This window comes from Lepidochelys kempii, chromosome 23 (genome assembly GCF_965140265.1).
Source record: "Lepidochelys kempii isolate rLepKem1 chromosome 23, rLepKem1.hap2, whole genome shotgun sequence".
Taxonomy (NCBI): domain Eukaryota; kingdom Metazoa; phylum Chordata; order Testudines; family Cheloniidae; genus Lepidochelys; species Lepidochelys kempii.
The window spans coordinates 12,652,649-12,667,033 of NC_133278.1; the positions used below are offsets into that span (position 1 = coordinate 12,652,649).

The 14,385-nt window shown below is 60.0% G+C and overlaps 1 protein-coding gene across 4 annotated transcripts; it reads right to left on the reverse strand.

Moving 5' to 3' along the window:
- Positions 1-985: 985 nt before the first annotated feature.
- Positions 986-11,766, reverse strand: LOC140902235 (sulfotransferase 2B1-like). 4 transcript variants are annotated; one of them, XM_073322116.1, is made up of 7 exons: positions 11,452-11,766; positions 4,181-4,323; positions 3,772-3,980; positions 3,171-3,297; positions 2,999-3,093; positions 1,888-2,068; positions 986-1,537 (listed from the first exon to the last, which is right to left on the reverse strand). In XM_073322116.1, the coding sequence occupies exons 2-7, from the start codon at positions 4,314-4,316 to the stop codon at positions 1,365-1,367; spliced, it is 921 nt and encodes a 306-aa protein (XP_073178217.1). In that variant the 5' UTR covers positions 4,317-4,323; positions 11,452-11,766; the 3' UTR covers positions 986-1,364. The 4 variants fall into 4 exon arrangements, with proteins under 4 accessions (XP_073178217.1, XP_073178219.1, XP_073178216.1 ...); XM_073322118.1 differs by having other exon boundaries at positions 11,681-11,762; XM_073322115.1 differs by lacking the exon at positions 11,452-11,766 and adding an exon at positions 4,687-7,114.
- Positions 11,767-14,385: the final 2,619 nt, after the last annotated feature.

A 14,385-nucleotide genomic window follows, 5' to 3' on the forward strand; every position in this document is an offset into this window, starting at 1 on the left:
TTCTGGAACAGGGGGAAGGGGTTTCCCTAGCTGGACCATGCCATTTTTTTTTGGGGGGGGGATGTCAGGATGTAGAACTGTGGGTCTAAGAGTCCCACCCGTCCCTGCCCCACTGCCTGACCCTGCTGTGATCCCTGAGGGATGGGAAATTGGTTCCCATTGAGACAGGGGGAGGGGTGCTCTGTATCTCAGCTCCCAGGGGTATTAGGGTGCCAGGACCCCCCAGCATGCAGCTGGCTTCCTGCAGGGACCCTGGGGTTCACACTGGACTCAGAGCTGCTGGGTTTCTGCGGTCGGGACCCTCCGGGTCAGGGTGGTGCAGTCTGGGGTGGGGGGGAGGTGTCAGACAGGGGCACTGTATGGCCCCGGGGGGGTTGATGGCGGGGGGGATCAGTCACGCCCCCTGTGCACGGATGGAGACGTGCTAGGACTGGCTGTTGACAGTTCTGTCCAGCGACCCGCAACAATAAAAGTGATGGGGCCACAACTCGGGTTCTGCTTTCAGCTGCTGGAGTGGGGGGAGCGAAAGCCAGCCTGGGCATGGTGCCAGGTGCCGGGCAGAAGGAACAGGGCGTTTCTAGGCCTCACGCTGCAAAGAAAAGTCTGGAAATGTGACTGGAGGGGGACAGACCCTGCCTGAGTGTGCTGAGAGCCTGAGCCCATCGCCGAGAGAGGGCCGGACCTGCCCTGAGTGTGACCAAGCGAGGGGTCCTCAGATAACCAGTCCCGTGCCCCACCCCTGAGGGGCTGCAAGGCGTCCCTGTATACCCAGCCCCCGCTCCCCACCCCAGAGGGCCCTGGCCCAACACTGGGTGAGGGATCCCCAGACAACCAACCTCCCTCCCCCCCGAGTGGCCACATTAGGTACCCAGCAAGAAATGAGTTTTATTGTTCTGTGTTTACTACAGATCTCAGGTTAAGAGGAGGCCAGATCCTGGGGGACCCTTGACCCCCCCCCCCACACACACACACTGAACTAACCCCCCTCCCACTCCCTCTGCACCTTGTGGGGGCTGAATGGGGCAGGGATCCTGCCGGGGGCGGGGGGGAGCTCCATCCTCTCCCAACAGACCTCCCAGAGGGGCCACTAACATGGCCTCACAGGGTGCAGGGAGTGGGGTCTAGTGGTTAGCGCAACTACTGAGCTCCACCTGCCCCACGGGGAGCCACTGGGAACACAGAGTCCTGGGCCCATCCTACCCCTCCTGGACACCTGACCCCCAGCACCCAACATGCACCCCACTGCCCAAGGACACCCCTATCCCCGCCCTTGGGAGTCCTGTTTTCGATTGTTAAACCTGAAGCCCAGGAGTCCTGGCTCCCAGCCCCGCTGCTCTAACCAGTGCACTGCACTCCCTCCTGTCTCAGCTGCCGCCCGGTGAGGGGCCTGAGCAGTTGGTAGAGGGTGGGGAGGGCTGGGGGCTCGGCTCGTCCCAGGGGAAGCTCAGATCAAGCCCCTGCATCTGCTCCCGGTAAATCCGGTCGAAATTCTCACTCTGGGCTGCGGTGAGCTGGTTCTTCCAGTCCCCGGCAATCCCTGTGACAAAGAGAGAGCAGAGAGCATTATGGGAGTGGCCACCACATCACCCCCCCCAACTACCCCAGCCCTGGGCTCCCCCAGCTCTGCCGGTGCCCCTCACTCCCAACCCACAGCCCCCTACTAGGCCGGCCCTGGGCTCCCCCCAGCTCTGCCGGTGCCCCTCACTCCCAACCCACAGCCCCCTACTAGCCTGGACCTGGGCTCCCCCCAGATTTGCTGGTGCCCCTCAATCCCGACCCACAGCCCCGTCATTCGGAGCTGAGCCAGGGTCTACATCTCTTTTCATCCAGGACTCAGCTTATGGGACCTTGTTCGCCTCCCGTAGCCCCCCCCCCGCCCAGCCCCACCTTTCCGCAGGAACGAGCTCTGGGTCTGGTCCAGGAGGAACCCGGGGGCCAGGCTGAAGTTGCACATCTTGTTCTGCTTCATGGCCTGGAAGGAGGCGTTCTCCACCACCCCGTCCAGCGCCCGCGCCTCCAACGGCTTGCCCAGGAACTGGCAGATCCGCTCCACGCTGCCCCGCAGGTCCTGCGGGCAGGAGGGGAGGGGGTCAGTGTCAAGGCCTCCCTCAGGGGCGCACCAGGCTTGGGGAAACCGAGGCAGGAAGGCCTCGGGCCGCGCTGGAGAACCTCAGAACAGGGTGGATCTAACTCAGGGGGACTCTCCGACTGAGGGGACCTCCCCATCCTGCCTCGGGCCAGCCCCGGGGGAGACAGAAGCAGGGACGGGAGTCCCTGGCACGGTTCAGAGATGGGTCCCTGGAGTCCTGGCTGGGATGGAGGAGGCTGGAGATGGACTGGGGGACTCCTGGGGTCTCGGCTCGGCTCTGTCACTGAACCGCTGGGTGACCCTGGACAAGTCATGGGCCTTCTGCTGTGCCTCAGTTTACCCTCTCACTGTCTGTCGATTTACACTTGGAGCTCTCCGAGACAGTGCCTGGCACGATGGGGCCCCGATCTCGGTGACTCCATGTCTGGGTGGCGCAAGGAAGCAGGACCCCACGTGGCGCAGTGCCTGGGTTTGGTCCCTCGCACTCTTGCGGGGGGCGGGGTCCCGTGTCACTGCTGCATTTTGTGACCCTTCTGCCGGCACCAGCTCCTGTCACCTTGCATCCGGGGCTGGGGGCACCGTGGCTGAGCTAAGGCCGGACCTAGAGCCCCTGATTTCTGCTCCAGGGGGAGCTGACCCACAGGCCCCCCATGTCCATGGTTACAGGGTAGTGGGGAGGGGGGCAACAGCGCCCTCAGCTGGTGGGGTGGGGTAACTGCAGGAGGGGTAACAGTGAGCTCTAACTCCCCCTGCCTGGGCGAGCCCAGCCCCCAACCCTCTGCCCTCAGGGTTCCCCCCTCAGATCCTCTCCACCTGGAGCTACTCCAGCCCCAACCCCATGCCTCCCCCATCTTCCCTCCCCTCTGCTGGGATCCGCGCCTCCCCCCATCCCAGGGCCCCCTCCCCCACCTGCTGCAGCTCCTCGTAGGTGATCCAGAAGAAGTTCTCTTGGTCCCGCAGGCCCATCCAGCCCTTGACGTGGTCGAACCAGGAGCCGAAGGGCACTGAAAGTGCAAAGGAGGCGGTCATGGGGGGCATCTCGGGGGGGGGGGAAGCCTCCCGCCCACCGCATGGCACTCACCGTCTCCCTCCAGGAACTGCTCCAGGAACTGGTCCAGCTGCCCCGGCTCCTTGTAGGGGCGGAAGATCTGGGCGAAGTGGTAGAGGGAGACAAAGACGTCCTTGGGGTTCCGCAATGTGTACAGCACCTGGGGGGGACACGGGGTGAGTGGGGGCGGGACTGGGCCCTTGGGTGCATGCTGGGGGAACGGCTGGGGCTGGGCCCCGGGGTACATGCTGCAGGAGGGGCTGAGGGACTGGGCCCCGGGGTGCATGCTGGGAAAGGAGCTGGGGGGCTTGGGTCCCTGGGGTGCATACTGGGGGAGGGGCTGGGCCGCAGGAGTGCATGCTGGACGAGAGGCTGCAGTGGAGGACTGGGCCCCTGGGGTACATGCTGCAGAAGGGGCTGGGGGACTGGGCCCCTGGGTGCATGCTGGGAAAGGGGCTGGGGGAGATCAGTGGGCTCAGGCTCTCTGCAAACTCTGGCAGAGTTGTATTTTGGGGGCTTTTCTCCACAACCAAAGGAGCTAGAAACTGAATTTTATTTTAACCCAGAGCCAAGGCTTTGCCTTACATCCCCCACCACCACCACCCCGCCCCGGCCCCAGAGCCAGCTCCTGCACCTTGGCCTTGGACTGGAAGAAGGACTTGGCGAAGAGCTGGACGGGCAGGTGGGAGCTGATGAGCCGGGGTGCCTGGTTGCTCCGTGCCTTCTGGAGGCCCAAGACAGTCTCATACCAGGGCCCCCGGTCCCAGTTAGGGACCGTGCGGCACCAGCTGGGGTCCCCATTGCTGTGGATGAGGCTCAGGATCTCCAGCATCCAGACGGTCCCTATGGCGACAGCCTGTGGTGAGCGTTGCTATGGACAACGGGGAACCACCCCCTTCCCCCCAGTGCTGTGCGGTCCTCAGAATCCCTAGCCCCCACCCAGAGCGAGGAGAGAACCCAGGAGTCCTGGCTCCCAGCCCCCTGCTCTAACCACTCGACCCCACTTCCAGAGCTCTAGCCCTGGCTCCAGGGCCCCACGGTACCTGATTTCTGGTAGGTGACGTTAAAGACGTCATCATCCTGGACTTGGAATTCGTTCTCCACCTCCCGCAGCCCCTGCTCCGAGTAGATCAGCCTGGGGAAGCTGATCCCCTTGTACTGGAAATATTCCTTGAACATCCTGGGGCTGGCAATGGGGGAGGCATGAGGGTCATTAGACAGGGCAGGAGCCCTCAGAGTTACCCCTCATCCCCTGCTCTCTGTGTGTGTTGCCCCCTGCTGGAGGGGCTGGGCCCTGCTCTGTGTGTGCATTTGAGTCATGCCCATGGCGTGCGTCACATGACACCCTCCCCCACAGTGGTGGCCAGGCCACCCAGCGATTCATGAGGCTGCTCCAGCCTCAGGCCACGAGCCGGGTTGACTCTCCTGTATAGGGATCCTGGCTCTGTTCCCCACGGCCGCCCGTCCCCCCGGGGCTGCCTGCACTGGCTACCGGACTGGAGCCAATGCTCAGCACCAGGCCCCGTGCCAGCGGATTCGGATCGCAAACCTGGCCTTCACTTTAACACTTTCTTGAGATTTGCCGATTTCCATGTTCACATCGGTGCAGAACTAGGATGGCGGAAGAGGGGAGGGGGAAATCAGACAATTAGTCACTAATTATCCAGTGAGGACAGACACCAGGAGTCCGAGAGTTAACGCTCGCTCCTCCTTAAAATCCGAACGGGCCCCAAGCGCCCGCAGGAAGAGACCCAGCGAAAGTCTGATTGTGCACGAGCAGCGGTTTCCTGACTCAGCCTCTCACTGAGTTTCCAGGGTTACGGCCATAGTCTGCGGATGGTTGAGAAATTGACCCTGAGCACTTCAAACCCGACTCCTTCCCGCCCTGCCTGGGATACCTGCGGATGGGCCCACACTGGGAGGGGTCTGAAAAATTGGCGAATGGGGCTGAAATCAGCAAGAAGGCCTTCGCAACAGACCAGCGCAGAGAACGGCGCTGGGAAGGGAAAATCAGTGGCCCAGTGAGGTGGAAATAGCTGGCTAGGCAGGGGTGCCGCAAAACAGCACACGGAGGGGTGTCTAGTGGATCACAAACTGGATCACTTGTGCCCTGTGCACAGGAGGGTCGAGTGTGAGCCACAGGAAGGCTTGCTTGTCCGGGTAGGGGGGAAGCTCCATTCTGGGGTGCTGCACTTTCAGAGAGATTTGGCCACATTTGGAAAGAGTCTAGAGGAGAGGAGCCAAATGAGTGGGAGGATTAGAAAACCCAGCCAAGGGGGAAAAGGCGGAAGAACCAGGCCTGGTCCAGCCAGAGAGGAGCTGGCTGAGGAGGGCCGATAGCGGCCTACAGAGGCGTACCAGGCTGGTCTAAGGAGGCTGGGGATCGATCGTTGAGTTGCTGGCGACGGAGATCCTGGTGAGCAATCAGGGGAAATGTTCGAATGGGGAGGAGAATTCAACTATGGACCCGGCTCCCCAGAACAGCTGTGGGCTCCCCATCCATGGGCATTTGTAAGACCACATCGGACAAACCCTTGCCAGGGACGATCTAGGTAGATTTGGTCCTGCCTCGGCACAGGGGGCTGGGCCGGACGCCCCCTCAAGGCCCCTTCCAGCCTCACGTGGCCGGGTATCGATGGCTTTTCAATTTGCAGCAGCCATAATCTAGGACATTCCCACGCCTCTCGCTGTGGTGCCCCGAGCTCTTCCTGTCTGCCGTCCCCAACGTGAAGACTGTCATGAATCGCTTGTTTCCTCCGCCTCGCCCAGGGGTGGAGTGGCTTGTTCTGGTAGGACTGATGTGGAACACGCAGGTCGCTCTGTGTCGATGGTGAAACTCGCCTGGAGGCGGGGAGGCTGGAAGGTTGGGGCTTGGGGTACCCAGCTCCGGATGAAGCCCTGTCCTGCCGATGTCTTGTCTTTAGTATAGATGTGGTGTCTTTAGTATAGAGCGTCCCACCTGGGCCTGGCATGCAGCTACAGATTCTTTTCGAGCCGCTCTGACCTGGCCAGGGAGACAAGAGCAAAGCGCTGAACTTGACCCACGGTTCTGTGTGAAGTCGAGGGGAGGAGGACGGCCTTAGTTGCTTGTCGGGGAGACGTACGAACCTCGGATGTGCAGGAGGTTTCCGATAGAGAAAGGTCACAAATCCACGGCTAAACATCACCGTAGCCACCTGGGATTAAAGGACGCTGGCCGTGTTTCCAGGCCAGGGGACTCTCTTGTGGGAAGCCGGGACCCTGCAGAAACCTGGGAGGACGTGGCGGATATACGGCTGAAGGTGAGCTCCCTGTGCGAGCCTGGGGCATGTCAACAGGGGAATCTTAAGATGGAGCAGAGGCTGTTTGACCTCTAGATTTGGTGCGACCACTGCTGGGAGCCTGTGTCTAGCTCTGGTGTGCGCCGTTCAGGAAGGACAGCGATCAATCAGAGAGGGGCCAGAGAAGAGCCAGGAGAATGGTTCAAGAGTGAGAAAACCCACCGAGAGTGAGCGACTCAGTCTATTTAGCTTGATGAGGAGGCTCGGGGTGACTTGATCCCAGTCTATCCATGGGGAACAGCGATTTCATAACGGGCTCTTCAGTCTAGTAAAAGAAGGTTAAACACCATCTGATGGCGGGAAGTCGAAGCAAGATGCATTCAGCCTGGAAACGAGGACTACATCTGGAACAGTCAGAGTAACAAACCAGGGGGACAATTCACCCATTTTTAAATGAAGATCGGCTGGTTTTGTAACAGATCTGCTCAGTTATTGCGGGGCTGTTCTCTGGCCAGTGCTAGACAGGAGGGCAGACTAGGGTCCCCTCTGGCTTTAGAATTGATGAACCTACACATGGGGCAAAACATGGATTTTTTTTTCTGTTTTAGAGTTTTTGGCAAATCAGACATTTTTGTTTCGGCCCAGTGGCAAGCGGGGTTTTAAATACACTTTTGCCTTTAAAAAGATCAAATAAAATGGGTGGAAGTTCCTAGCGGCAGAGCAGCATGAATCCCCTGCCCCTAAAAATCAAACCGTTGGACTTTTCGCAAATCGCTTTTTCCCCGACCCAAAAAAATGTGTCAAAATCGCCACAAGTTTGTGCAAGGTCTCGGTCACCCAATGCCTGGAGCCACCCCCAGCAAATGAAAACTTTCGTCTGGAAAGTTTTGCCCAGCTGCTGTTTCATGCCCAGGTCTGTGGCAAGGCTGGAATCCAGCCACGGAGGGGCAGTGGGATGAATAACTGATGATGGCTCATCTTCTGCCACCGCCCAAAGCTACTGACTGATGCATAATGTTGCTGCCCAATTCAGCTGGCGCAGTCCGTCAGTGTCCGATCACTTGGAGGAGAAATGGCTGGTAGGAGTCCTGTGTGATCTGGGGTGACCAAGAATGGATGCAAAGGCCTAGTTCCCTCAGTGCACTAGGATCAAGCAGCAGCAGGGCGGTTCCTTGTTCAGAAATCCAGGCCTGCATTCAGACAGTCCTGTGCCCCAAAAAGCTTTGTCTCGCTGCTTTCTTCCATGGCCACTGTGTCTCTGGCTAAGCCACCCCCATGACGTGTAAACAGATGGGGTCAGGAACGTTATCCTCATGTTGAAGAGGAGGCCTAGAGCGATCAATGTGACTTGGAGCTGCCTAGGTGCAGAGGCAGGAGTAGAAACCAAATGTCCTCTACCCTAGTTCCAGCATCCTGGGAAAACCCCTCTTCATCTCCCTGGGTTAGCTTTTTGTTGTTTTTGCACAGGCCTTGCCTTTTGGCACCATGCCTTGGGTGGTGGCTTCTGTCATTTCCCACTCTCATTACATACCATCAGCTTAATTGCTCCTTCTAGGTAACCCAACAGATTACACCCTTCAGCTTTATCATGATTCATGGTAACCATCAAGGCCCTCCCTCATAACATCGCGTGTGCACATGTGCATGTATTTTAATGCTGCAATATAAACAGACAGATGTTCTGAACGATTATCAGTGTTATTGTAGCGTTGGAGAGGCCGGGCAGAGCTCCCTGGTCCCAGCTTGTGAAAAGTCTTACACAATTTGAATGCAACTGCAGCTATCAAAGTAAACAAGCTGAGTCTATTTACTGCTGTTCTAGCCTCGGGGGTAGTTGAAAACGTGGTGTCCCCAGTGAGCTGTGTCTGAGAGATGGGGTAATGCCAGGGGAAATCACAGTGCCTGAGTTCGTTTCTTCGCCTCCGATTGTTCACGTTATTCTTATGTGTCTTAGAGGCTCTTGTCAGTAACCTAATGGAGGGTGGGACCCCACGGCTGCCCAGGGGCCGAGAGCGAGGCCACATTGGGCCAGGTGCTGCTCACACGCAGGGAAACCGTGCTGCCCTGTGCAGCTGGCAGGCTGAACGATTGTAAAGATGGGGAAACTGAGGCCCCGTGAGATCAGGGACGTGGCCAGAGTCACGCAGCTGGCCACAAGCAGAGCCAGGAGCCACGTGTCCTCAGCTGCAGCCTGAGCCTGATGTGTGGGGCGGCCCCCAGGGGAACCCCTCCACCCCCACACCCCTTCCATCCCCCCTCCTCTACCCAACCCCCCCCCTCCTCTACCCAGCCCCACAGAAACCCCTCCACCCAACCCCCCCACTCCTCTACCCAGCCCCACGGAAACCCCTCCACCCCACACCCCTACCCAGCCTCACGGGAACCCCTCCACCACACCCCCTACTCCTCTACCCAGCCCCATGGGAACCCCTCCACCACACCCCCCACTCCTCTACCCAGCCCCATGGAAACCCCTCCACCCAACCCCCCCACTCCTCTACTCAGCCCCACAGGAACCCCTCCACCCCCACACCTCCTCCATCCCCCGCACTCCTCTACCCAGCCCCACAGGAAGCCCTCCAACCCCACACCCGCTCCACCCTCCCACACAACTTCTCTCCATCCCTACCTGTGTACATTTTGTCATCCCCCGGCCGCACTCCCCCTGGCTAGCTCTGCCCTGCTGCTGCTGGCTGGCACCGGGGCTGCCCCAGGCAAGGGGCCCATGGGCAAAGGAAGAACCAGACACTGGAGCTGCTCGGAGTGAAGGAGGGAGCCAGCACAGAGCCGTTGGGGCCCCCCCCAGGCCAAGCCCCTAGCCCTCCATCCCCAGCCGGGCTGTGTGCAGGGAGAACCCCCCGCAGAGGGAGCCCCCTCTCTTACCTGCCCTAGGGCGGGAGGCAGCACCTGGCTGGCTCAGCAGCTGTCGCAGTGATGCGGGGATCCCCTGGGTCTAAGGCATCGAGCCAGCGCCCTGAGCCCTGGGGCTGGGAACCGCCTACACAGCAACTGCGGGAGGCTGGCTCAGAGCACCCCATGGCACATGAATGAGAAACACCCTCCACCATGGGACAGAGCCACCCACCTCTGGGCTGGATCCGGAGTCACCCCTCACTGCACTGGGGGCAGAGAGGGCTGGGTTCTGATCTCAGCTCCCCGGGATCAATCCAGAGTCACCCTTGATCTCGGCTCCCCCGGGGTCAATCCGGAGTCACCCCTGACTGCACTGGGGGTAGGGAGGGCCGGCTTCTGATCTCAGCTCCCTGGGGTCAATCTCACCCCACATAAAGATCCAACCGAGTGATGCTGCCGAGCTCCAAGCCCGTCTCAAGAGCGCTGGCTTTGCTAACACTTCCTGCCCTCCCGCGCCCGTCACCTGCTACCAGGCCTGGCCGCCTGGCCCAGAGCCAGGAAAGCTGGGAGGAAAACACACCTTCTTAACGAGCTTGCTCAGCTGCTGGCAGCCCTGTGATTAGAGTAATAAGTGGGCAAGCGGCATCTCCCACCGGGATGCCTGGGTTCCCATTTGGAAGAGAAGCTGCCACCAGTGCACCTGTTAGAGCCAAATCCGCGGCGTTGCTAATTGGCAGGGTTTGGGGTGTTCTGCATAGAGCCCCGAGTGGCTGCAGTTCTGGGAAAACTCAGGAGAAAGTTGGCTCCCGTTGAACCCGCCGGGACTTTCGTGGGGGCCGGCGCCAAATTCTGGCCACAAAGGCACAAAAAGCTAAAGGTGGTGTAAACGGCGTGAGTGGATCAGAGAGAGTCATTGACACAGCTGTTTGGATAACTCCCAGCCTCCCTGCTCTAACCATCAGCCCCACTCCCCTCCCAGAGCTGGGAAGAGAACCCAAGAGTCCCGGCTCCCAGCCCCCCGCCAGGCAATGTCAGGATGCTCCCTGCACAGAAGCTAATGACAAAGCCCCAGACACTGCAAGCAGCTCCCAATTCCCTGGCAGATGCCTGGCCTCTGCCCCACACGGGCCTGAGCTCCGCAGGGCGTGAATTGCCCAGGGCAGCATTCCTGACAGCTGTAGGGGCAGAGCTGGGGAGGGGTCGGCAGCCAGGACTCCTGGGTTCCAGCCCCGTGTCTGAAAGGGGAGTGGTGTCTAGTGGTTAGAGCAGCGAGTGAGAGCTGGGAGCCAGGACTCCCGGGTTCTCTCCTGACTGGGAGGGGAGTGGGGGCTAGTGCTTAGAGTGGGGGGAGGGGCAGCGAGCCAGGACTCCTGGGTTCTCTCCCCAGCTCTGGCAGGGGAAGAGCTCTGCCCCCTTTGTCCTATCTCTCTCCCCTCCCTGCGATAAGATCCAGCTTCTGGCGGAAGTCAAGCTCCGCCCCGGGCTTCACACATGGCCGCCGCCATCTTTGTCCCTGGCAGATGCGCCCGCCCCCGTTGGGCCCGAATAGGGCAGGCTCAGATCAGCCGCCATCTTCGAGCCAGAGCGAGGCTGAGGGGCCAGACTGTTGCAGCCCAGCCCCCCTCCAGTGCTGCAGGTACCAGCCTTGGGGGCGCCCCTCGCTCCCGACCCGCAGCCCCCCCCGTCTCTGCCGGTGCCCCTCACTCCCGACCCGCAGCCCCCCCCCCCCGCCGGCGCCCCTCGCTCCCGACCCGCAGCCCCCCCCCCGCCGGCGCCCCTCGCTCCCGACCCGCAGCCCCCCCCCCCCCCGCCGGCGCCCCTCGCTCCCGACCCGCAGCCCCCCCCCCCTGCCGGCGCCCCTCGCTCCCGACCCGCAGCCCCCCCCCCCGCCGGCGCCCCTCGCTCCCGACCCGCAGCCCCCCCCCGGCTCGGCCGGCGCCCCTCGCTCCCGACCCGCAGCCCCCCCCCGGCTCGGCCGGCGCCCCTCGCTCCCGACCCGCAGCCCCCCCCGGCTCGGCCGGCGCCCCTCACTCCCGACCCGCAGCCCCCCCGCCCGCCGGCGCCCCTCGCTCCCGACCCGCAGCCCCCCCCCCCGGCTCGGCCGGCGCCCCTCACTCCCGACCCGCAGCCCCCCCCGTCTCTGCCGGTGCCCCTCACTCCCGACCCACAATCGCCTCTCCACACTGGGCAGGAAAATGGACCTGGGAGTGGAACCCAGGAGTCCTGGTCTGTCTCGCCCCTGAGCATCTCATCGTGATTGTACCCTCCTGACGCCCCCTGGCAGAGAGGTCGGGGCGCATTATCCCCTCCTACAGAGAGGGAACCAGAGGCACAGAAACCCAGCGGATGCTCCTTTTCCAGGGGCTGTTCCAGGGCAGGCAACAGAAGTTGGGTTCCTCAGGCCCTGGACCAGAGCCCCCTAACACCCACCCGGAGCCCCTGAAGAATTGGCTCCGTGAGCTGGCAGCAGTAGTAGGTTGTTATCCTGCTCCAGCTGGGATGGCTGCAAAGGGAAGGTGGGGAGAGGTAGGAGGGATTGTGGGTAAATTCAGGGCTGGAGGAATGGGGGAATAGCAGCGCCCTCAGCCGGGGACAGGGATCTCTGGTCTATTGAATCACAAAAGATCAGGGTTGTAAGAGGCCTCAGGAGGTTCTAGTCCAACCCCCTGCTCAAAGCAGGACCAACCCCAACTAAATCATCCCAACCAGGGCTTTGTCAAGCTGGGCCTTAAAAACCGCGAAGGAAGGAGATTCCACCACCTCCCTCGGAAACCCATTCCAGTGCTTCACCACCCTCCTAGTGAAATAGGTTTCCCTAATATCCAACCTAAACCTCCCCCACTGCAACCTGAGACCATCGTTCCTTGTTCTGTCATCTGCCACCACTGAGAACAGCCGAGCTCCATCCTCTTTGGAGCCCCCCTTCAGGGAGTTGAAGGCTTCAAGCAAATTCCCCCTCGCTCTTCTCTGCTGCAGACTAAATAACCCCAGTTCCCTCAGCCTCTCCTCGTAAGTCATGTGCCCCAGACCCCTGATCATTTTCGTTGCCCTCCGCTGGACTGTCTCCAATTTGTCCACATCCCTTCTGTAGTGGGGTCCCAAAACTGGATGTGGCCTCACCAATGCCGAATAGGGGGAATAATCACGTCCCTCGATCTGCTGGCAATGCTCCTACTAATACAGCCCAATATGCCGTTGGCCTTCTTGGCAACAAGGGCATGCTGCTGACTCATATCCAGCTTCTCGTCCACTATAACCCCTAGGTCCTTTTCTGTAGAACGGCTGCCAAGCTCTTCGGTCCCTAGTCTGTAGCGGTGGATGGGATTCTTCCGTCCTAAGTGTAGGACTCTGCACTTGTCCTCGCTGAACCTCATCAGATTTCTTTTGGACCAATCCTCTAATTTGTCTAGGTCCCTCTGTATCCTATCCCTACCCTCCAGCCTATCTACCTCTCCCCTCAGTGTTACCCACGAACTTGCTGAGGGTGCAATTCATCCCATCATCCAGATCATTAATAAAGATGTTGAACAAAACCAGCCCCAAAACTGACCCCCTGGGGCACTCCGCTTGATACCAGCTGCCAACTAGACATTGAGCCGTTGATTACTACCTGTTGAGCCGGACGATCCAGCCAGGTTTCTATCCACCTTATCGTCCATTCATCCAGCCCATACTTCTTTAACTTGCTGGCAAGAATACTGTGTGAGACCACATCAAAAGCTTTGTTAAAGTCAAGATGTATCACGTCCACTGCTTTCCCCATATCCACAGAGCCAGTTATCTTAGCATAGAAGGCAATCAGGTTGGTCAGGCATGACTTGCCCTTGGTGAATCTATCCCCCATTGCCCCCAATTTCTCCAGGAGTATCATGAACCCAGCCATGTTGTCCCCGGCGTTCTTTCAACCCAAAGTTCTTGGTAACTTTTCCTCTGTGCAAGGTGGTGTCAGGGGAGACGCGGCCGATCGATGGCTGGCACAAACAGGACAACACAAGAGTGCTTTCACTTAAAGCTAAACTTTACTTAGTGTCAGGCACTTACACAACAGGTTAGTGAAACACCCTCAACCCTTGATAATTACCGAAGCTGAGTGTGGCCCTCGAGTGGCGCTGTGACAGGCTTCCGCCGGCCAAACTTCTGTCTGGACCCTGAGATGCGTCCAGAGGGAGTGTCCCTGAAGAAACTCCCCCGAACAAACTTTCCCCCCTTATTTACACGTTAGTAATACGATGACAAACAAACTCAGACTTTCCCCCCTTATTTACACGTTACTAATACGATGACATGTCACTTAAAGAACACTTGCTAAGCGAGCAATTTTTAAAGGTCAGGCAAGAGGTTTCCTTCTGATCATTAATTTAACCAAATGTGGTTTTAGCATGAATGTGCCTCGATGCCCTGATAGATCCATTCCTATTTTTCTAAAATACACATATCAGCGATTTCCATGTTCGTAGCAGGACCCCGGAACCTGCTCCCCTCCTGCCTTGGTTAAGCGAAGGCCGCTGCGTGGCCTCTCTATGGGCAGCTGACGAGGCTGCTGTTAGCAGCAAACGTTAGTGATTCAGGCACTTTACTGGTTTGCCAAGATCTCCCCGTACAGCCTCTCTGGCGCCCACTACGGGCCGGAACATGAAGTGCGGGATGAGGCGCCTGGCAGAGCTCGGCGAGGCGCCCAGAGGAGCCTGCTGGAGCCCCAAAGAAGGAGAATCCGTCCGGGCTGCTGGCTGCCAGGAGAGACACCTGAGGACAAAGGTACCATCCCGCAGAGGGGCAGGACTCCTGGGTTCTCTCCCTGGCTCTGGGAGAGGAGTGGGGTCTGGTGGTTAGAGCAGGGAGCTGGGAGCCAGGACTCCTGGGTTCTCTCCCCCAGTGACCCCACGCCCTGTCCCTGCAGTGGAAGGCCCGTCTGGCATTGGGGACCTGGTTCTGGCAGCCGAGCTGATGGAGGTGACGGGAGCATCCCCCTGCTATGCCCAGCACTGGGGCGGGACCCAGCCGGCCATGCAGCACGACCAGGCGGCCTACGGCATCCCACAGGAGCCGGCCGCACTGGGCCGCATGGTGCGGGAGCTGCAGGAGATGGTGCATCGGCAGAGCCAGCTGCTGCAGAGCTCGCAGGAGGCCCTGGCTGC

Coding starts and splice junctions, on each gene's coding strand:
- LOC140902235 (XM_073322115.1), bottom strand. CDS start 4,730: ATGGAAATCGGCAAATCTCAAGAAAGTGTTAAAGTGAAGGCCAG. Junction 4,324..4,686: donor AGTGTTAAAGTGAAGGCCAG/GTTTGCGATCCG, acceptor CCCCATTGCCAG/CCCCAGGATGTTCAAGGAAT. Junction 3,094..3,170: donor GCAGTTCCTGGAGGGAGACG/GTGAGTGCCATG, acceptor TTGCACTTTCAG/TGCCCTTCGGCTCCTGGTTC.